Below are 23,751 nucleotides of genomic sequence, written 5' to 3' on the forward strand. Positions count from 1 at the left end.
GTTGGCATGTGCAGTGACCGGCCCTAACACCAGAAACGAAGAGTTTTCATCACTGCCTCATAGCCACCAATTGAGTTGACCATGGCCCAGCACTCGTTTTGAGCATGGAGACACTTTGGCGCCTAAATTGGGTCTACTAATACCCATATATATCTTCCAACTGAGACTACAGTACATTGAATCATACTTGAGTTGGAACAATTACTAGTATGTGTTCATATTAAACGGTTATGGATCATTCTCCGAGTTGTAATTTTACAGTAGTTCACACATTAACTCACGATACCGTGCGCATTGTATATTTGAACCTAGGCGAAAGTGGCACTTGCCCCACGCTCGCTTGAGCAGGGAGGACACGAACTTGACTTTTTTCAACTGTGTTGCTTTGTCCTCCCCTGATGCCCGATCCCAGACGTTCATGTGCAAATGGTGTGGAACGCGCTACTGCGGTGCATGCGGCCGTGGAGACTTCACGGGGTGCATGAGCGAGCCTGGTCGCTGTAGGAAATGCTTTCAGGTGTGGAATACATGGACGTAAAACTAAACTTTTTTTTTTACCAGGTAAGGCCCACTGAGCTATATAGCTCTTTGTCAGAAGTGACCTGGCTATCACAAATGATAGCTCAACGAAGTGGCTTATCACGTGGAAATGTAGAGCATCCAAATACTCTAAATGCATGTTCGTAAATGTGGATGGAAAGACCGGAGGACCCGGAGAAAAATGCACGCGACCACGGGGAGAACACGCGAACTCAAAATATACAGCAGGCGTCAGGGTTGGGATTGAACCCACAACGTCCTGTATACTTGGCGAGGCAGTTAACATTTCACCACCATGGCATTGACAGTGAGAACACAGCACTTACACATTACTCGACATCCACAACACACGCAGAATACTTTATTTGCTTGATGCGATAGTTCACATACTACGCCACGTGTCCAATTCAGCTGAAATTGTTTAACTGTCCCAACATAACAAGTCCTAGCTTTCATATTACAAAGACGTCATATTATATCGCAATGGACTCTCACTGGGTTATTTTAAAAAACAATTCTCAAGATATTTTATACTGTTATACTGTAGTATACATACCCTATGTGACTTTACCGAAAGAACCAAAGAGTATGGATTCCTGCAGTCACGAAAGCTTCAAATCAAGTCGGTAGTATACAATTAGAAGGGTACATATTTTAAGCCAAAAAAAAAATCACCAATTAATGTTTTACATAAAACGAATATTTTTGCCTGTCAGGGAAAACTAGACGCCCCAGACAAACACCATAAAAACAAAGAGACAACACGAAAACACATACAGGTCGACAACCAACCTCTCCCGTCTTCTCAAAGCACATTACATTACTGTAGTTGGGGGCCTCTGGCAAGTTCCATCTCTGCACGCACGGTCCACTAAAACCCTGCCTCCAAATGGCTGGATGACAGCACTCCCCCCCCCCGTCGTATCATTATTATCTCTGTGTAAAGGTTTTACGTTGAGCTACTGAGATGGGGTCGTTTTGCGCGTGATGCAGAAGAGCTGCCAGGGCCGCCGGGTGGAGTACGCGCCTCCTCCTCCGAAGGAAAAGGCGGACGGGGCGAAGGGTCGTGGTGGCACGGGGCGAGACTCCGGGAGCAAAGCGTCCAGCGGCAAGGCCACTCGCTCTGCCAGCAGATCGGCGCGTTCAGGTGGAAATAAGAAATCTCGATCCAGCAGCAAGGGAGCGCGCACCTCTGGGAAGTCGGCAAAGACCGCGAAGAAAGCCAAGAAGGGTGGCAAGAAAAAGAAGACGTGAACAGCGCAAAAACCCTCGTCGTGAATAATTGCTGAATGTGACATTGCAGCGTGTGACAATGCAAAACACGATCAAATAAAAATGTGGCCATCGTTAGATAAACTTCACTTTTACACCTGTTGATTTTGCTGTTTCTTCGAGGTTTACTTTTTATGTAGTATATGAAAAAGCCACAAAGTTATTTACTTTTTAAAAAATGTAATTGCGTTTATGTTTAAAGTTGAAAAGATAAACCTTTTTTTTATTTCAGACCTCATATTGTTTGATATTTTGGGTGCTACGATTTTATTAAAATTACGGGATGTTTGTCTTCATGCGTATGCACAGGTGGTTTTTTTTAATCCTTTATATTAAGTTCGCTTGCTTGCTTGCGTGCTTGCTTGCGTGCTTGCTTGCTTGCTTACGACCGTGCAAATCTTTCGGTCGTTTTTTACCCCACTTCCCGTGATCCAATCGAGCTGACATTTTCCACACAGACTCGTTGTGACAGACAATTAATGTTCGTGAAAAAAAAATTCAAAAATGTTACACTTTTTAGGCAAAAAAAAAATATTTTACATTTATTCAAATAGAACTCATTCATGGCTTTGGCTGAACGTCACAGTATAGGAGCCCAGAGCGTAACCCCTCCACAGGCCGTGGCGGAGTAGCGCAGTTGGTAGCGCCCTCGCTTCCCATGCCAAAGGTCGTGGGATCGATCCCCGCGTCCTCCACAGGCGAATATATTTTAAATCCTTTATATTAAGTTCGCTTGCTTGCTTAGGACCGTGCAAATCTTTCGCTCGTTTTTTAACCCACTTCCCGTGATCCGAGCTGACGTTTTCCACACAGACTCGTTGTGTGTGACAATTAATTTTCGTGAAATTTTTTTTCCAAAATTTTACACTGTTTAGGGAAAACAAATTAAATATTTAATTACCAATTGCTTAATACTGGCAGACAATCATCTGACCCATAGATTGCAGCCATCTCAAGCCAGAGGACGAGAGGACTCTAGCCGCCACGCATATAAAGGATTTAGAGTGAAAAACTTTGTTTTTACGGGTTTACTTGTATTACAGTATTGTGTTAATACTTAACAATGTATGTATCCAATCAGTCACAATCCTGTACGTGTATTGCCAATGCTGTCTGTAACAATGGGTATATAAATCTTGACTTCAAGCTTTCGTGACTTCAGGAATTCATATTCTTTGGGTCTTTTGGTAAAGCCATGTAGATAGAAAAATATATCACGGCGTTTCCTGCCTCAGCAGCTTTCCCCCTATACTTTTTCACCTGATGACGATTGCTTGTGTTGCGATCGAAAACGTCGTGATATTTTAATTATTATTATTTTCCTATCTACGTGGCTTTACCGAAAGACCCAAAGAAAGTGGGTGTATAGCCACTTTACTGCGGGTGCCGTACTTGACCGGCTCTTCTCTGGTGGCAGTGCACTCATGCAACTTGGTAAAATTAAATCGCGCTGACGCTTTTATGTTAATTTAAGTGCAGTTATTGGTTCTTCTGTCTCTATCTTGTTGTGTTCCTGTCTCCACGTCTCACTGCCTCATGCTTTTCCATGTCTCCTTGTCCCCGTGTCCCGGCATTCTATCTCTCTGGATGAGGGCCACTCAGTAATGCCTCCGATTTTTTTTTCCCCAGCCAAGTTTCATTGCACAAACACATGGAACTTAAACAGGAAACTTTGCACATCATCTGTGAACACAAAGTTACGAGAACGTTGGCACATTTGTTTTTGTTATTTCTAAGAAAATATACATGACTCAAGTGGTAGTTTACGCGTTTGGTTCCATGTTGGGCAGCAAGGTGGCACAGTGGTGATGCGTGTGCCTCAGAGAAAGAAAATCCTGGGTTCGATTCCCAACTCTTCATTGGTTGGTAATTGTCTGGCATTGCTTCCTATTGACAGGATTTGGCTCGTGTACGCATAACGCTTCCTTATTCCACAGACGAATTAAATCGTGCCACAGTTCCATGGGTGGTCTGCTCTGGGTACAACCACGGCCTGTGATCTTAGCCGTGCTTGCTTTTCCACTCGGGGTGTTTCAAGCAAGCCATGTATGTCGGTCTTCATCGGATGTTTGGCAGGGGACGCAGCAATGCACAAATACGTTTTTTTTTATCAAACAAAGTCTTAGCAAATTTATTTTTTAGTCGTAATAAAGAGGGGCTTTACTGGACATCCGCGAAAAATAGTTGTATAGTTCATCGGATCCCTCCAACATAAATAAATATTCTGATTGGAGCGACGGGAGAGAGAGGAGCTGAGTGGACCTTAAGAAGGAGCGCAGATAAAGTGGTTTACCACACATGGTCCATAGTTTGGGTTCCATCGCCACATTCGCTCTGTGGCTTGTCTTTAAAGACTTTTCCATTTATGAAGGGGATGTGCGTATCGGCCTGTTGAAATTGTTATACGGTCGATGGTTACACCGGTGTCTCTCTCGAGTGAGATGTTTATTCTGAGCGCCCACCTTGCTCCACAGGCCGCGAGGGTTCTTCAGCATCTGGATGAGATTCTGGGATGGTGACAGAGCGATCCCAGAAGGGGGCCGTCACTTTAATCGGCAAATTATTGTTATGCGAATTATTAAACTGTGAGCTTGTGCTGAACCAACGCTGTTGAAATTATTCACTTCCAGAAGGCGCTGGGGCCGATGAGTTACGTAAAAAATACTCTTTAAAAATGTCACATGGCGAGTAAGATATACGAATAAGATACGTTGTGTTGCTTATATATTTTGTTATTTATATCCTCTATACTGGGACGCTAATGACGACTATGACACTTATCGTCTGTCACTTTGCCAAAGTGCCGAGTGCCTATGACGTAATACCCACCCCGAAAGACCCCTCGTGTAGATCTTCTTGGTTCTTTCGGTAAAGTCACGTAGGTGCTCACTATTGCTATTGCGAGCACCTATGAAGGCCGGCACGGCACACGAGGGAGGTGGGTGTCCAACACCACGTCCGGCCGCCTTTGTCTCCCCAGTGGCGATTTTTATACACCGCGCCAGGTACTCATTTGAGGCTGAGTCGACATAGGGGAGGACCCAGGACCGGTTCAGATTATCGTCACTGGTATTGTTGGCCATGAGCAAGAATCGAGCTCGGGTCGCCGGGTTCCTATCGCAGCGCGCTAACCGATGCGCCACCGCTCTCTTCTGACCAACACGTGTTTCCTTGTGCTACTCCTATCAAGCGTATAAATTTCGAAAGCACGTGCTGGCATAGCTCGCTTGTCATTGGCCGGGTTCGTTAGTACGGTCTACGGAATCTAACTGCTCCATGCTATATATACAGCGCGGTGTGGCATCAGCCGCTCTTCGCTCAGTGCCCTCTGATCGAGTGTCGTGGGGCGTGTGGCTCTGTAAGTACACACAAGTACACGTTTACCTACCGCCTGTTCTGTGATGTATCGATTGTACTCTCTTGTTGTGTTATAGCGTTGGTGTTGCTGCCTGTGTAACGTCGTGTTCTCGTAGTAAGTTACTCCAACGCACCGTATAATGTGGTTATACAGTGGTTACTGGTGGTCTTATTACAGTACCAGGGGCTCAGTACCGCCTTCTTATATCTTAGGAGTCGTGTTCGGATGTTTTGTCAGCCGATCGTTCCTCAGTGGTCAATAAAATTAGTCTTTGTTGGAAAATCAGCAGTGCGATGTGGATAGACTGGGCCCCGCCGTGGGAATATGGAATGCGCGCCACGAATTTGAGCAGATACACTTTGGCTTCTGTTGAATTACACCATTCTGCGTGGTGGTCAGTGGCGAGTGGTGTCTGAAGCGGCACTGACCAGCGTGGTGAAGTATAGTCAAAACAACGTCCGAAACTGACGTAACGTAATGAAGTCTTCATCCAGCAGTGGATTGGCAGAGGACTGTATATTATTGTTTTAGGTACAGCAGTGCGCATGATCGTACGTGTGTGTGTGTATAGTGAGTGTATGTAAATACACTTCTGGATGAAGGCCTCTGTGGAATGATTGATCATGCTGATGACAGATAACACAAGATAGCCTTGTACGGCATGTCCCAGTATATCACCCCGACTACGTGTTTCATTCCTTGCAGAATGCGCTGCTCAAAAGGGTGCACAGTACGTACTATATTTGAAGAACGGTAATTTAAAAGAGGCGTGGGAGCCACTTATTTAATCCTCTGGTCAGACAGTTTGACGAAATATGGCAGGGTCACATGTTTGTGGGATGTCAGCAGTGGTTGCCCTATTGCGAGGCTGGGCCCTATCACAGATGTATCTAATTTTCTCCACTGACTCGGGTGCCAGTGATTATTTGAACGGAGTTTGACCCTTTGACATTTTGCCAATGGACCACCACCGAGGCCAACGAGAGGACGACGGGAGTCGCGTGTGTTTTTCCAGGAGGACCGAACCATGCCGAGCTTGACTTCGGCTCGCCGCTTTCTGCTGCTCTACGGCACGGAGATCGGCACGGCTAAGGCCATCGCGCAGGACTTGTGTGCCCAGGCGGAGCGGTTCGGTCTCGAGGCGGACCTGCACTGCCTCAGCAAGACGCACGACGAGGTGAGGACCTGGGGCCGGAGGAGTGTTGAGAGTGGAAGACTTTTTTTTTAAAGAGCAAAGGTCTCCCATAGGGCAGCCGACGTTGGAAGGTACCGTCGAACCGGCGAACTCCAGGAAGAAGAGCCATTTCCCCAAAAAAGTCTTCTGTTATATATTTGTTATGTTTGCCTGCTTTCTGCTAGTGGAATTGTGGCTGCATTACTCGGCTCACAATCAAAAGTTTGCAAGTTGAAATCCCGTTTTGGTCATCCGCTGTTCCCTCCTTGCTAACGGCACTTGCCTCGGCAGCCTAAAAGGCAAAACGATGGAACCATTAGTGCGTATGTGCATACATGCGCGTGTATGTGCTTGTCTGTGTCTGGCAGTTTGACCTGGATACCGAGCGAGACCCCGTGGTGATCATTGTGTCAACGACCGGTGATGGGGATCCCCCGGAAAAGGCGATAAAGTTTGTCCGCTACATCAATCAGAAATCCCTCCTCGAAAACCATTTCCAGCACCTGCGCTATGCACTGCTCGGTAAAATTTCACATCTCACCGTGCGCATGTGTGATCCCACTTTTTTCTTTTTTACCTTGAAACAACAGATGTTATTTGTCAATTTATTCAAATGTAGCAGCCACCACACTACAGAGAGAAGCATAGTTGAAATTATTGCTTAAAGTCAATCATCGTGGTTTATAGAGAGTTTGACTGTCAGCTGTGTTTTTTTTTTTCTTCAGGACTGGGCGACACGAACTACACAAACTTCTGTAACTGTGGGCGGACGATGGATCGCAGGCTGGCAGAGCTGGGAGCGCAGCGCTTCTACCGAACGGGGCACGCTGATGATGCAGTGGGGTATGCCTTTTTACAAGCACACCGATATGGACTTTAAATGTAAATCACCACCAACATCTCTACCACCAATGCCATCATCTTCAGTATTGAGTACTTTCAGATGCACTTCTGTGGCCATCTGGAATGCTCTTCTGATATTAGGAAGCCACTGGAGCTATGCACTTTTCAATCTATATTGAACACGCATTTCTTTAGAACGGCTTTTTTCGTTTAGTTTGTTGTCCTGCTACCTCCGATTAACACGGTTGTCAACGTACGATACGAAAGAAGTTCAACATACATACAATCGTGCTATTGTTACAAACACAATCTTCATCACCACCAATCTCCAACCATTATCATTCATACACTATCTGTCAATTTTGGCACAGACATTTCCAGAAGCTCAGCAAGTGTGCTGCTTGACAAATTTGTACATTTGTGGTCCGGACATTGGACGTTAAATGCAACTAAACTTTTTAATTTGCTGATATCATTTTCGGGCATTCACTTAATTCTTATAATGAGTCATTGTTTTCGATATGTTATCATGGTCCTGAATAAAACTAGTCCTTTATAAGAAAATTATTTGGGGTTATTTTAATGCTTGGAAAATACGGCCAACTTTTTTATTATCTTCAGAAAAAACATTGGTTTTGATTATACGACTGTAATTTAGCATCTTAACTAATTAATTACATTGGCCATAACCTATTTCGGATACAATATATCTATCAGCAGAGCTTAAACAGTTTGGTTGTTGGTTTATCCAGACATCTAAATTTCAGGCTTAAATCATCGTACAATATAACCGTTTTATAACGGCTGTATATTTTCTCTGCAGGATATGCCATATATCTTTGAACTTGGCACTGAGCTAATTTGCATAGAAGGTGACATTCTGGAAGTTTCAGCTGGGAATTAGGAAATCATGGTATCTGCTGAAAATTGAACATTGTAAACTGCTAATTCATAATTCTAGAAAGGAGGATATTATGTATGTACATAGCGTCGTAACCCAACTCCAAAATGAGAAAGTTAGCCATGGCATAGAATTAGAAGTTATTTAATTTTAACTGCCCATGGACAACTTTCTTTCCCAGTGCCTCTCGGTTTTGTCCTTTTAAAGTTTGTTTAGGCCAAACAACATGTGTTTCTATTGCTCTCTGTAGAGGATGATTGCCTAAGATCTTGTGATTGTGCAAGATTCTTAAACATTTTGTTCAGACACTTGATGTCGTAAGACACCGTGCCTCTTGGCTGCGATAAGATCATATTGAACTATACCAGAATTGATATCCATATCGATACTTCATTGAGGATAATTTGTGCATGCTCAAACAGTCAAGTATTTATTTATTTTTATCTCTAATTAATTCCCACTGACTCAAGGCTACTAACACAAATGAGATCACTTAATGCTCACTTAATCAGGGAGACACTTTGTATTTTAGTTCATATTCACCCAGGTGGGTCATGTTTTGAGATGGCTTGACTCGCAATTAACAAGTTGTGAGTTTTAAGTCTTGTTCAAGGGACGACTTCACCCACCATCAGGATAGGATGAGTACCACTGTAGAAAGTCACCAGTGGGCATTCTATGAATGTACTGGCTTCACCATGAGAATAGGGATTTCCTCCCTCTGGCTAAGGGCCAGCATTGGAGATGGGCACCACCCCATGTTCGCCTGAGAGTGCAGGCACTTGAATCTTGATACGGTGCATTGTGTATGCGGTATGTATGATAACGCGCATTACTGTCTTGCAGCACCGAATTGGTGGCAGAGCCGTGGGTGGAGGGGCTCTGGGAGGCCCTTGTGTCGGAGTGTAAGCAAGAAGGGGGCGGCACGATTCGGGTGGGCGAGCGTGTCGCAGAGGTCTCGCCACCTCGGGAGCGCGATCAAGAGCACGGAGACACAGGGAAGAAGATCTCAGAGTCGACAGAGAAGACTTTGGATCAGACACGGGAAGATAAATTATCTGATCAAGGACCAAAGTCTGATGGCAGTGAAGCACAAAATGCAAAACGAGGTGTGGAATATCAAGCTAACGGCAGTAATGCAAACGCCATGCTAAGTAATGGATCGTTGTCCAGCCGTGTGAATGTAAATCTTGGACAAAACAGTATTTCTACAGAGAGGCAACAGAGCAATTTTGCAGAGAATATCTCTTCTTTGGCCAATGGACTTTTGGCGGTGCACGTCGGTAGTAACCACGAGGCTAGAAGTACGGAAGGTCCTGAAGTTGAGGTTCAGAGGAGTGACTACATAGTCCAGGATTTGGCGATCCAAGCTGCACTGCCTCCACCTGTACCTCCTGTCTCTAGCCTCTCCCCATCTGCATTTGTTCCCACACCTGACTGTCAAGACCCAGCCACTAGCACGCCTCTGGTGAAGCAATCCACAAATTCCTCTCCAACGCCGGGCTCCACCGCACTGCCCGAGAAGCCCCTCGTGCCTTCGCTGACTGTGTCTGTGCCTCCACTCTCTGAAGCCACCCTCCAGGTGCCCTCATTGCCAGAGCCGTACCTGGAGCTGCAGTTTGATCCCAGCAGACCCGGTGTAAGAAAGCACATTTTTCCGCTCTCTTGCTCATGTGTGTTGGGACTTGTATCATTGTGGCAATGCTAATAGCACTGGCATTTGGACATCAGTTGTATTTTTACTTTTGAGAAAGCGAGTGCAGCAGCTGCTACGTTGCAATGTATTGTTGCATTTTAACTGGTATTAGACCCACAAAGGTGTTTTTTGGGGGGGAAATTCACCAGTGTTAATATATAATATCTACAGCTGATCACTTGAATGATTACCACCCTTATCACTTGATGGAGGTTGTATAACAGTGTTATGTAAATAATAATAAATGTAATTTATAAAGCGCCCTTAAACAATCTATCAGGACACGATAAACTATATGGGATCTGCTGCACTAATGATGTCTCATAAAAGTGACATTATTTTACAGCTGACATTTGGCTTGGATGTTACATCATTAAAATGGGGTTCCAATATTCGGATGCAGTGCACATGTGTGCAATCTGCAGGGCTTGCAGGGTATTGTGGGGCTTTGCCATGATGCTGTGAACCCCAAACCATGTATATCTCAACGTGTAACATTTGACAAAGTAGCTATCTTAGTTACATGAAGTTAATGTCACACAGGTATTTGTTTAACGAATTGAGCATCACTTTATCCCTCTGGCCCTGAACCTGTTGTGGAAATTTTACATCGCTTTGGCAGGGGCCAGCTTCTCCTTGCTGTTCACTGCACATAAAAAAGGGTACTCCTTTTATCGACCCTGGATAGTTGACGAGCCGAGTTGACATTTCTGTTGGGATTTAAACTCAAATGTTTCCAATGTGATCCGGCCGTGCCAACCTTTGCGCCAGCATCCGCTGACCGTCGTGATTGCTGTCGATAGCAATGTGCTGACGCGTGTTTCCTTCTGCCTGCTCTACAGGTGCCTTGGCTTGTTCCGGCAGCTACCAGCCTCCCTCAGGCGGCCTCGGAGGTGTGCGAGGTGGCTGTGAGCGGGTGGAGGCAGCTGACCCGTGCTGATGCCGTCAAGACTGCATTGGAGCTGCAACTTGACGTCTCCGTGAGTTGGGGGCAAAGGGACGTTCGTTCTTGTGCAGGGAAGACCCTCTTAGTACTGGGAACATCTGTGTTCTGTGGCCCAGTATTGGTACCCTTATCTACTGTGATCCATCATTGAGGTGCTTTAAAGCTCAGAATTCAGGAAACTCTTTGTGCACACGTACTTATGTGTATGCATGCGTGGGTATGTGTGCGTACGTGGGGAGTGGTAGTGTAGTAGTTGGCCAACATCAGGTCCTGAGCCTCCCTTATGTTCACTTGGCCTTCAATAAGTAAGAAAAGTACTCTTCTATTACAGCGACAAGAGTGCTGTTTGTTACTTGCCACTTGGCGTTGTGGTCTTTTGGCCTGTCTTTGGCAACCGTGAGATATATATATTAATGATATGTTTCGTACGCTGGTAGGACGCTCCGTTTGCACTATGCCCCGGCGACGCGCTGGGCGTGCTGTGCCCCAACGGCGAGGCCGAGGTGGACGCTCTCCTGCGGAGGCTGGGCCTCGACGGGCAGGCCGACTGCGCCCTCGAGCTGCGTGCCCAGCCCAACGCAAGGGGCCGCGGTAAAGCCGTCCACGCAGCGAGCCAAAGCTCCTCGCACTCTCGCATACATCTGTCGCTGTGCGGGTACAACGTCGCGTGCCCAACTCTGGGGACTGAGGTGTAGGCGGATATGTGAACATGTTTAGAAAACAAAGGTTAGGCCAGGCACCAACATAGGTTACATGATAAAAATCAAGGTCAAACTGCTTTTAAGCACCTCCAATTAGCTCGGTTGGCTATGTGTGGTGTGCTTCAGAAGTAGGTGGTTATTTGGTCAGGGTAAATATGCGACAGTTGGATATGTAATGTACTGTATTTTAAATCTAGTTTTTACATTATATTGGGTTTTTTTCTATCTCAGTAGTGTCCGTCCATGTAATCCTGTGGGTCAGACTCCTCTGTTCACAGTCTAAAGGTAACACGTTCAAAACATACTCACTGGTGAACTCGGACCATCTTCATGTTGGGATGTACATGAGGGCCACTTGTAGGAAGTCGTCAGTAGTTTTTACACGGAGAATACATTCCAGCCACAGGAATGTGTATTTCTATCCCAAGCTCAGAATCACCATTGGAGACGAGCTCCACCCAAAGATAATGACCTTTGAGTTTTATGCGAGAGTAATTTTAACGTTGCAGTTTATGAATTTGGTAGCGATTAGTCCGTGATGTTTGTTTAATTTGAGCGATAATATAAATCTCTTTGAGTTGAACTTTTCACCGCCTCTCCAAATCCTCCCCCCCCCACTCCCTCAGCCTCCAAGGTGCCCGACTTCATCCCTGCCGGCTCCTCCCTTCGGTCTATCCTCACTCACGGCCTGGAAATCCGAGCCCTGCCAAAGAAGGTGCACAGAGCCGCACTTCGGCACCGACTGACTCGGCTGTTCTCACGCTGCTTCCACTGAAGTCCGACCGCAAGAGTTCAGCAGCTTGAGTCGGTCCTCCACACGGGAACATTTTGGGGGATCAATAATTACAGTTATTCTCTGATGCAAAGTGTTTGTTAAAAGGAATTGAGGCGTCATTGTGTAACGGTCAGTCCACTGCTTGATGAGGTGATCGTCACAATGTGGGTCGTGAGTGTTATTTGACATTACCTCAACACGCTGCTCGGCATGGGCTGGTGAAGGTGATGACCACCTTGTTGCACAGCCCTGCTGCTCAATCTGGCATCCTGGCTTGCGTGGCGGTCGCCCATCGAAGCACAATCCAGGCTCATCCTGTTTAGCTTCCAAGACTGACGATATTGGGCACATTCCAGGTTATCTGTTTACAGGCATCGTCATCATTGATACGATCAAGTAATAAGAATATGCGACTTAAAAACTTGCAAATTACAGGATTACTTTACGCTTGGAAAACCTTGAGTAATTAGTAATCAGAAACGAACGTTCAAAAGCAATGCGTAACATTGCACACCCAGAAATCGGCTTTGACAACTACGCTTTGCCCTTCCGTTTGAACGAAGACACCGACGAACGAATCGCTGAGCCTGATGTGCGGCCCGTGGCCCCCTCTCTCTCCCCTCGTGCAGGCGATGGTCCGCGCACTGGCGGAGCACACGGAGGATGAGTCCGAGCGCCGCCGCCTGCTGGAGCTGTGCAGCCGCCAGGGCTCGGCCGACTACACGCACCTGCTGCGGGACGCCAGCATCGGCGTGGCCGCCCTGCTGCACGCATTCCCGTCCTGCCGGCCGCCCGCCAGCCTGCTCATTGGTACCCCGCTCGCCCCGCTGCCTCTCTCCGGTAGCTGCTGCCGTCCCTCGAGTCGGCAGCGCTAGTCTTCAACGGCCGCTATCGTTCTTCACCGCCAAACTTTTTGTGTGTATGTAACTTGAACTTGTTTTGCACCGTACGTAGCCAACCGTGATAATCGGAGGTGCCACTCTCATCAGAGGTGCCCATCCTCTTACATTTGCTGATGCCCTCCGACACCTGATGTCGCTCTCTTATAATTATTGCCGACCCCTCCATTACTGCCACCTGACCACCGTGTATAACTTTTGCTGCACTCGCAAAACTCTTGATCCCCAACTAAAACTGCTGTCATTCTACACAACCGCTGTCACCCTTCTAAAACCGCTGTCACCTTGTTATAATTACTTCTGTTAACTCTTTTTATCACCATTGCTTTTCTGCAGCTCCAATCACTGCCATCCCAATGAAACTTTCTGCACTCGTTCAACCAATGCTGCTCTCCTGCAAACGCTCTCATTCTCGTACAGCTACTGACACCTCCATACAATCACTGATGCCTTCCCACGATTGTTGTTGCCCTTCCACAACCATTGTAACCCACTTACAATCAATGTTGCCTCTGAGTGCCTCTTCGTGTCGGTTCCCCGTGTGTGCAGAACACTTGCCGCGTTTGCAACCCCGGGCCTATTCCATTGCCAGGTACGATGCACTGCACCTTGGAAGCGTTGTATTATCGCTTGCTGTTCATCTCTGCTGGTTTTAAAAACCCTGATGCACTGAGTTGCAGGTGACCTGGAGAATGCTCATCGGGTGATGTTTATGGATCAAAACGTGTTCTGTTTCAATCGACAGTACCCAGAGATCTGTATGGTTCAGTAATGTTCCAAAACTTTCCCCTTCCAGCTGAATGCCTTTTGCCTCCTTGCAGGAGCTTAAGATTCAGTTTAGTGAAGTCGCATCAAAGTATATCCCTGTTCAAACAAACGATTTGAAAATCAAATTAAGAGTATTTTTGTTGTGCAGTCAACATAGCTACATGTGAGTGGATGAAATCCAAATATGAATCGAGTTTATCTGGCCAATGCTGCCTCAGTCCTATTACTCACTGAGCCACTTGACACCTTAAGGTAATTTTTACTATGCAAATATGTTGTAATGCTCCGAGAAGAATATCACTGTCAAAGAACTGAAACAAAACTCTCTCTGAATGCTCAACTTAAGCAGCAGCAGCACTAGGATGGTGAACTGTCCGCACCAGGAGGCGATGGTGACACACGGTAGCATTCGGGAGCAAATCATTGCATTGGAGAGTTCAAGCGGCAGTATAGTGGGGCATTTTGATGTGTTGTATTTGTGCGTGTTGAGAAGTGCGTGCTGTGTAGCATGCTCTGTGTAGTACAGGATGTGGTGAGTGTTGCAAGCGGTGTGCGCTGGGATGTGTTCGTGTGCGTTGCCATGTACAAAAATTGTCTCTGCGTTGCCGAGCATTTAGATACCCCTCGTCTCCCTGCTGCAGCTCTCCGCTCGTGACCCCAGGAGCAGCGCACGTGGTGTTCAACGTGGTGGAGTTTGCGGCGGGTCCTGGCCGACCGCAAGCGCAGCGCGGGGTGTGCACGGGCTGGCTGGCGGAGGTGGCCGTCGGTCCTGAGGCCAAGGAGAACTCCCCCCAGCCTTCCAACCTCTCTGGAGCATCCCTCGCTGACTCAGAGCTGCCGTCTTCTAAAGCCACAAAGGTCCGTTCACTAAGCATCCAGGAATGAATATCTATGGTTCAGAGGTTCCTGCAGTTTGGCAGCATATCTCTTAAGATCATACAACCCCACTTCATAAAGCGCTGGATCACAGCACGATGACACGGATAATAACTTAATCAAAAACTCTTCCGGAGTTTCAAGGGTTTTGCAGGTGGGTCCTGTATTGTTGTATATGTTCCATCTTTTTTTTTCAAACCAGATTTCTTTCCTATAGAAAGCCCACACGAGGAGATGGCACTCAGATTCCACGGCACAGATGGGTCGACAAAATAAACGCTCTGCTGCCTCCCACAGGCGCCGTATTGCTGTGCAAGTTGGGTGTCTCTTTCGCGTGATGTTTACACATCTTTGCACATTGCCTCCAAGTCGCTTAGTTACAGGCTTTCGCCACCACCCAAAGCAGGGTGGGTAGCAGTGGCACAGTGGTCCACACACTGCACCGTTAGCCCATTGAGCTGGGTTGCATTCCCAGCTTTGGCTAACACCGAAGGCAATTGATGCGTGAATTAATCCAAGACTCATCATTCACCAAGCCTCGCTGACGAGCGTTAACTATGACCAACTCCCCCCCCCCCCCGCCAATATTACCAACCGAGTGTGTGGAAACCAAGATCCAACAGTGGGCTGACGAATTGCTCTAAATTATTACTTAAAGGGAGTGCCGTGTTTCCTTATTAAAAATGATTAAGAACATGTTCATCGTGATGCGGTTTGAAAAATGAAAAATTTGATGAGCTTTCTGGCCACTGCGTCGCATTAGCCACGTGTGATGCGTGATTGATGCTTTTGTTAATCGGTAAAAAAAAAAAATCACTCGTGGCAGCCATGTGCTCATTTCTTAGCTGTTTTTTTGTGTGATCATTCAATATTTATGGTTTGTCACAACATATTAAATCATAAATATTTTACATTGTAAAAATACTGCTGTAATGGCATTGTAATGTTTTTAATATCCGGCGTTTATTTTTGTCGAGGCTTATTAAACCATAAATAGTTTATGTTACAAGTGTGAAATGTTTCTGAAATTCATTTTAACATTGTATTCCCCACTGTACCTGTTATTGGTACTTGTAATACGTTTCATGAATATGGCATACAAATACATCGATACACTTCCAGCCTTGTAGAATATACTCACAAAATTGATAGGCATTTCAACAAATGATTTATAAAGAAATAATCGTATTTGTATAACGTTTAAAAAGTGGAAGGTGCATTGTAAAATAAAATGGTAATCACAATTATGGCAAAATTTATAATGATGGTAATTATGCTGAGGTATGGGTATTGATATCAACAGTATTAATGATCATGACACTGCAGGCATTCTTAATAGTGGTGCTGATGAATGTGGTGATTGTTATAATTATGGTCACTGGTGGTAAGGTAATGATACTGGTAAGTGTATTTGGAAATGTATGAATATGTTAATGGTGGTGATAATATTAATCTTCATAATGGTGGTAATGTTAAAGGTGCTACAATTTATGCCGCTAATTATCCATATTGTGATAATGCTGCCGATAGTGTAAATGCTAATGATGTTGTTTGTATTGCTCTTTATGCTGGTAATGGTGTTGGTTGAGATGAAGTCGTGTCTGGCTGTTGGCAGATCCCCGTATACGCCCGCAAGAGTACAGGTTTCCGTCTGCCAGAGGATGCGTCTGTACCCATCATCATGATCGGGCCCGGCACCGGTGTCGCCCCCTTCGTGGGATTCCTACAGCACCGGTGAGCCTGCCCGTCGCCGCGCCCTTCCTCCCAGTGTGTCTTTGACCAATTGTCGGAGCATTCTGTCCACATTCCCTTAATGCCCGCTGTGTGGATGGATACGAAGTGCATTTTTATGAACTGCCCCTGAGGGATAACGCACTGAATTTAGCTCCCAACCATACTAACACTCCCGCCACGTGTAATACGCAACTGTTTAGGTCAATAGCAAATGTCATGGGTTTCATTGTAACTACTCGCACATTCACTATTTGATACATTTTACAATTGGAGGTTACAATACAATTTGTTTGTAAAGTTGGTAGTGGCTTATATGTACAGTTAAGTAATTTGTTTTTGCATTGCTTTGGGAAAAAAATCCCTTCTTAAACGCGCAAATGGACTCCCGTGTTATGAGCCTCGGAGTGCGTTTAAGTCTGATCGGTGCGAGGTGTTTAGCGACGAGTCGGACTACCGATGCAGCAGTGCGGCACGTAATGCTGGTTGTGGACGGAGTGTTTTGTGCCACACGCTAAGACTCAGCAGGAGCATGCCTGTGTGTGTGCCCCAGAGAGCACAAGGCCAGTGGCGGCGCCGCGGTGCTCGGGGAGTCGTGGCTCTTCTTTGGCTGCCGCCACCGAGACCGCGACTTCCTCTACAGGTGAGCGCCGGGGGGGGGGGGGCCTTACCTGTGAAGCAGCGGTGGCCGAGCCCTGCAAAGAGAGTGCCACTGCAACTCAGTTTTGCCATCCTTGTATACCAAAAACCAACGGTGACGGTGTCGTAATACCCTGCTGGTATGTGTATGGGGGGGGAGGCAGAAGTGACGTTGCGGCTCGCACACCGTGCACTGTGAATCCAGAGAACTCAATGTTATTCCGACCACGTGTGCTAACGTCAACATTTGCTCACCATTGCCAGATTAAAGTGACACAATTGGAGATTAATTGGCAACATTTGTATTCTTTAGCAAATTCTCACTACGTTTTGTGATGGAAACGTTCATAGTGATTAATTCTTAGTGAAGTGTTAACTTTCCTGAAGCACATTTGCATATCATGCTGATAATGAGTAATAAACGAACCCAAAAAGTGTGGTTGGTGAATGATGTGCATACTTATGCCACTGGAATTTTTTTAAGTTTAAAAAGTTTAATCACATATAGGACTGTGTATTTGGTCGTTATGAATAAAAAGGCTGCATAACAACAGCAATTCGTAAAAAAAACAAGAGTTTTGCCTTAGTTCCTATAAATATAACGATTAGTTGGCGTTTTTCAATATTGAAATGAGCATTGAGTGCTTCTCATCTTCCCACAAAGTGGTACTCACGTTTTCAACTCCAGAAGGCTAATGAGCTTGGTTTGATCCCTGATTGGAAGTCAAATTAAAATACGTTGATGTTTCATAAACAAGCTTTCTAATCACAATTCATAATTACTTGCCGCAAAACATTCCATCGATGGTTATTGAACAACAACCTCGTTCCGTCTTGCTCTAGGGAGCAGCTGGAGGGCTTTGTGGCACGCGGCACGCTCACCCACCTGCGGGTGGCCTTCTCTCGTGACGAGCCTGCGGGGTCAGAGGTCGCGAGCCCGGGTGGGGCTGCACACCCCCGGTACGTGCAGCACATTCTTGGCCTGCACCGCGCCGACGTGATGCGTCTGCTGCTGCAGGAGGACGCACGCCTCTACGTGTGCGGGTGAGCATTTGCGGGCAGCCAAGAAAAGCGTTTGCGGCCGCGCGTAGCCAACGCTGGGTTTATGTCGGTGGTTCGTCAGGGAGGTTACGTGACGGTTTGATATACATGTTGTGTTATTGGTCATGCATACTTCCGCTGCTGACGGACCAGCATTGTCCAGTTTGGTGAAGTATGGTCAAATACCTCCTACGATCCGTACGTGATGGGGAGTCCCTCGCCCAACATTGGATTTCTAGACTGTACCGGGCTGACCAAAAAAATGTTGAAGTCCATGGGAGATCAAGAGGTTTCGTGTGGGGTAATTAGACTTTTATGTAAATCCCCAAAGCATGTTATAGTGACGTCCCTGGGCTACGACTGTTTTGTGTGTTTTATATTCTCGCATTCTTACTAAAACTGTCGGGACAGATGGGGGGAAGTGTCTTCAGTGAGCACTGGGAGCATTATGCTTTTCTTGACTTGTTCACAGTACAGTTGCACCATTAAAACATCCAGGCAGCCTCAACACCAACCCACTACCACGGTGCTTATTTCAAGTCCTTGAATCTTCAAAGTGAAATCCCCCTGTGTTTGTGTAGTCAGCGGAGCCAGGTCCATTGTCGGAATTGTATGCCAATCCTCGACAGTTTGAGCAAATTGGAACAAGTTGATCAATTAGCAGTATCCTAAAGCTACCCTTTCCCCCCCATTTAATCAGTTATTACATTTTAGTATTTAACCTATTATCACACATTGAGCAAGTTATTTTTCAAGGGTGATTCATGGGGGGGGAATAGTACAGGAATGCCACAGCAGAATGTCAATTATTTATCAGAGCAGCAATTTTAAAGGCAGGTGAGTATTCTCTTTAAAAAAAACGCATTTCAGCTGCTACATTGCCGTGAATTGTTATTGTTTTTCATATAGAAGTAAACTCACACCTAACAATGTTTTTGGCGGTTGCACCTTTAACATGCTACTTTTGTTGACAGGGACGCTAAGAACATGGCCAGGGATGTGCAGGAGACTCTGGTGGGCATGGTGGTGGAGGAGACGGGTGTTGCCAAGCTGGAGGCCATGAGGGTGATTGGCGGCCTTAAGGAGCAGGGACGCTACTTGCAGGACGTGTGGACCTGATACGACCGAAGAGAGAGGAGGGATTGGAGGGCGAGAGGGGATTGGACGTTCAGCAGTTCTCCTTGAACGACTCGGACAAAGTGAACCCTGTAAAATGCCAGCACAGATTGTCGTGATTCAGAAGAGGCCAGTCAAAGCTTGAGCTCCGTATTTAATAATGATGATGATGTGTCTCAATGAGAAGATCTGCCTGGGTGTAACATTGGCCTGAATTTAAGTCTTTCCGAGCCACTACTTTTGCTTACTTAAATTTATCTCCCGCTGTTTAGGAAAACTTCACGGATTCTCATGGCATTTCAGGAGCATTCTGCATTGGGGTGTTTGGAAATTTTCACTGATTGGTGTTTTGCATGTGGTAGGACACCAAAGCAGTTCTATCAAGATAATTCAAGCATGCAAGAAGATTACACTCAAAACTCCACATAGATGGATGTGTGATGCCACTTGCTGTACTGCCATCTCTTGGCTAACTCGCAGCCCCAGAAGCTTGGCAATGTCACAAATCTGTGAATCACCAGCGCTTGCATCCAAAGCGCTGGATTATAGCGTGCGCCGCTGCACCATATACATCCCATATACTGTACATGCCTTAATCGTTGACAATGACAACAATGCCAGAATTAATCGTGAACCATCTTCATACTCATCCCTACTATGTGCCGGTAGTAGAGATGGGTATAAATAATGCATTCATCGTTTATAGTTGCTGGCAGGAAACCCGCCCTGAGGTCATTCAGTGAAACGTCTTTTAGCTGCCTATTCACCATGCGTGTTTAATAGTTTGTTAAGAATGGCCACTCTTGGCATGCGATTTTTCTATAAGAAGGAAGTGTTAATTATGATGGTATATGAGTGATTTTCAGTCAGTGCTTATACACTGCTAAATACACTACCTTAGGTTACGAACATTGGTGTGGATGACAAATTAATCTGTGATCCATATTTGTTTTCGCGTTAGACCACGGGGTATCTTTATGCCAAAATTCTTGTCAGTAACCCCTCCACCACTTGACAAGACTGTCACGTTTACAAAGATAATTACGTTTTAAGGCTACGTTTAAGTTTAATCACTCCATATACATTAACAGGAAACCCACATTACTGAGCTCGTTAAATTTCAAAATCTCAACACATTTCTCAGTAACATGGCCCTAAAAGAGAAACATGTACTGTATAGAGGGTGGCCCAAAAAGGTTTTGTTTTTATATATTGAACTTAACACTAGCATTAAACCATTTGAATTGTGTATTCTTTAAGTTAATATTTGATCTATAAATTAAAAAAATCTGAAAAATGGACAGATAATTGATGAATGGGTTCAATTATTTTTTATGTATGCAGAAGAATGGCAGCTCTAATCTTTTATAAAGTGGTACATTATTTTCAAAAAAGAGAATTCATGCATGCATGAATGTTAATAGAAGTGGGTTTGAACATTTGTTAAATGAAATGAAATAACCTTAGATAATGTGTTAACATATATATAATAACCCTAGGTGTCCTGATTTTTGGGCCACTCTGTATGTAATAGGCCCTTCTGGTCATTGCCAGATTACCATGATTTGGATATGTACGGTGCAAAATAAATTCAACATACATTAGAATATATCTTGTTGGATTTCGATGAATGAAAATGTTTTTTGTGTGTGCTTCTCCAGCACTGCCAACACGGCTTCACTAAAAACACAAAAGTAATCTTTGAGATTGGCTATGTGACAAAAAAAACACTGTTGAAAAGGCTTCAGTTATTGATTTTGGTTGATGAATAATATCAGTTTTACTGAACTTATTGTGCATTTACTGTGAAATATGTAACCCCGCACATTAAAGCAAGTTTTGTATGTTACTTAGAAATACAGTGGCATTTATACATTTCTATACTCAAGTTTAAACGACTGTAATCAACATTTATATTTACTATTGATAGTGGGGTGTGCACACAATAGAAAATACCTCGCAGGCAATTTATATACGAGTGTTTTATGCAGTCTTGTTGATCATGGGAAAGCTGGTAACGTTACACGTGGAGAGTTTACTGGACAGCGCTGAATAATTTAAAATCAAAGGAACGACTGTTTGCCCTAATGATGACCTTGTGTTGTTTTTTTTTTAAATAAGAAAGCTGAATATATTTTTTAGGCTTTGCTCCGAATGAAAATGTATGCCGGTATATTTGTGCAATAATGTTTTTAGAATGACAGTAACGTTTCAATCACTTTGTAATGGTATAATGTACGGTACTGTATATGACAAGATATACAAATAAACACGATATAATACAACAAAATATTATATTTTCGATATTTTAAAAAATGTTATGATTATCAAGCCAGACCTTTGTGTATCTTTCCGTTGTGATTCCAATTACATTCCCAGCTGCGATTCAGCGGTGTTCATGTCATGTGGAACGCTCATAGCCAGCAGTTAAAAAATCTCGTTTTTGACTGAGCCCCATCAGGTGAGCAGTGCACCCCTTGTTTGCATGGCAACTCTGATGATTATTTTTTAGACATCATACCTTAATATAAGTTACAAAAAAATGCAAATCATTGACCATCAAACACATCGGGACTTGTACTTGGTTTAATTACAGGTGGTCGAGTCCCAGATTGAGACCTGGATTTTCGGTGTTGCAGCCTAATTATTTGACACGAATTCCCTGAGGTTATAATGCAGAGGGTACAAGGCAATGACGGGGGACTGTTGGATAGTCTCCATGAATGCAGTCCCCGCCACGGAGCCAATTTGTTTGGGGAGGTCAACGTCTCAATTTCAACAGCCGCCCAAAACATTTGCGTATTTAGTCAGTCCAACGCAAGTTGAGATGAACCTGCGCAGCATACTCAAATGGCAATATATCGTGCTAGCGTCGGAGCTTACATTGCAATAAAATAACAACAACACCCTAAAAGATCTCCTTGCACAAGCGAGACGTTCTGTGGCCCTCGTCTGCATTGGTGGCGGCTCTGAGCCAGAGGGAGAATTCTTCATATTCCTTCGGTAGAATCCAAGCTCTAAAGTAATTGCTGTTGACTTCACAGAAACAAATTTATTTTATAACAACAACAACAGATTCCGAATCTCAATATGCCTCTCGCAAGATAAATGATCGGGTCAATGTTATGCCACGTGCGGCTTTTGATGTCCATCCTTCAATCGCCCACTAGATGGCCGTGATGGGTCAGCTGGGAACATCAAGCTTGCACTGAAACCGAGGGGCATGTTCTATGGTCGAATTGACTCGAATGGTATATACCGTAAGACCATAGGTTTTAATACGTATGCCGTCTCTACCTCCCAAGAACTCCACGGTGAGTTTCTTTTGTATGACATTTTAGAAGCAACGTTTAACATGATAACTTGCGTTTGGTAATCCATTCGATGGCATCAGAAGTTGCTTGACGTGTACAGTTTGTACCTCCTGTGTAAGCGCATCATGGACAGCGAGTCCCAAATTTGTTTCAAAAGGGGGACCTGTACCAGGATTTTTAGAAAATTCCATTAATCGGGGTGTAACACTCAAAGCTCTGCACATATGAAAAGAACCCATGGCTGTGGTGCCATCACAGCCCAAGCCTTAAACACCTCGTAATCCCAGACAGTCTTCCACGTCCTAACCAGGCTCAACGCTGCTTAGCCTCAGAAATCTATCGGGATCCATGCATTCTGGATAGAAGTAAGTTTCATTTTTGCGGAACAATTCCGTGGCACGGCAGGCAGGGGTTCAAACGACAAGTCACACCACTGTCCTTAAAAGCTAGGGATAGCCATTTCCTTGAGTCAACTCGTAAATTTAATGAGGACACAAAGTCGTATTCTCAATGCTGTCTCCCACACCCAATAAATAATTTGTAACGTCACTGGCAAGCCTTGGGATGTGGGTGTGGCGTAATTGTGGAGGAAATCGGTTGGATCGAGATATTATTGAGGAGGTTCTAAAGCAGGTACAGGAGGAGAGACGTTAAACTGGAACAATCCAGAAGAGGGAAGAGATGTGGATTTGGCACATTTTCAAAATGTGAAAGCTTAATGAAGGAAGTTTTGGAAGGGAAGGAAATGTGTTGGGGAAAAAGCAACAGGCGGAGAAAGAAAAAAATGCACTTGATGACTTGAAGGATAATGGGTTCTGTATAGTGAAATAAAGGAGCAAACTCAAGATGGGACCGGATGAGGGAGGGTTGAGCCAAAGAACTGCCGTTTAGCAGAAGAAAAACGAAAGGGAAAAAAACGTCACAGGATCCTCCTAAAGTTAAGTTTTCAGATTCAGGTTGTAGTTTCTGGCGTCTTGAATCTTGATGGTTTTAATAATGCAGTGTGTTGGTTGTGCAAAAGAAGATATTTAATGTGCTTTTGTTTTGTTGAAACATATAATCAGCAGTTTCCCTATTCTGCACTGGGTTGCATCCAGAAAATCATATGCTGTTGCAAAAGTTGTTTGACCCGAACTGAAAAGATGTAGCACTTGAAACGGC

General features: G+C 44.9%; 1 protein-coding gene and 1 long non-coding RNA gene across 3 annotated transcripts; both read left to right on the forward strand.

The window, feature by feature from the left end:
* Positions 1 to 469: 469 nt before the first annotated feature.
* LOC144934348 (uncharacterized) lies at positions 470 to 1,905 on the forward strand. The gene is made up of 2 exons (XR_013637151.1): positions 470 to 517; positions 1,534 to 1,905. It is a non-coding gene; the product is annotated as an uncharacterized LOC144934348 (long non-coding RNA).
* A 3,225-nt stretch (positions 1,906 to 5,130) lies between these two features.
* MTRR (5-methyltetrahydrofolate-homocysteine methyltransferase reductase) lies at positions 5,131 to 21,551 on the forward strand. Of its 2 annotated transcripts, none has more exons than XM_078860585.1 (15): positions 5,131 to 5,170; positions 6,186 to 6,347; positions 6,713 to 6,866; positions 7,070 to 7,187; positions 8,935 to 9,727; positions 10,627 to 10,764; positions 11,168 to 11,321; positions 12,058 to 12,146; positions 12,836 to 13,016; positions 13,655 to 13,697; positions 14,515 to 14,731; positions 16,365 to 16,483; positions 17,034 to 17,123; positions 17,963 to 18,163; positions 19,135 to 21,551. In XM_078860585.1, the coding sequence occupies exons 2-15, from the start codon at positions 6,198 to 6,200 to the stop codon at positions 19,277 to 19,279; spliced, it is 2,592 nt and encodes an 863-aa protein (XP_078716711.1). In that variant the 5' UTR covers positions 5,131 to 5,170; positions 6,186 to 6,197; the 3' UTR covers positions 19,280 to 21,551. The 2 variants fall into 2 exon arrangements, with proteins under 2 accessions (XP_078716711.1, XP_078716712.1); XM_078860586.1 differs by having other exon boundaries at positions 17,963 to 18,079.
* The last annotated feature ends 2,200 nt before the right edge of the window (positions 21,552 to 23,751 follow it).

The sequence above is a fragment of the Lampetra fluviatilis genome, chromosome 10 (genome assembly GCF_964198595.1).
Source record: "Lampetra fluviatilis chromosome 10, kcLamFluv1.1, whole genome shotgun sequence".
Lineage (NCBI taxonomy): Eukaryota > Metazoa > Chordata > Hyperoartia > Petromyzontiformes > Petromyzontidae > Lampetra > Lampetra fluviatilis.

Excerpts from the sequence above, each read along its gene's own strand:
- MTRR (XM_078860585.1), top strand. The coding sequence starts at position 6,198 with ATGCCGAGCTTGACTTCGGCTCGCCGCTTTCTGCTGCTCTACGGCACG. Across the intron at positions 6,867-7,069 it reads CCTGCGCTATGCACTGCTCG|GACTGGGCGACACGAACTAC; the intron begins GTAAAATTTCAC and ends TTTTTTCTTCAG. Across the intron at positions 11,322-12,057 it reads GCCCAACGCAAGGGGCCGCG|CCTCCAAGGTGCCCGACTTC; the intron begins GTAAAGCCGTCC and ends CCACTCCCTCAG.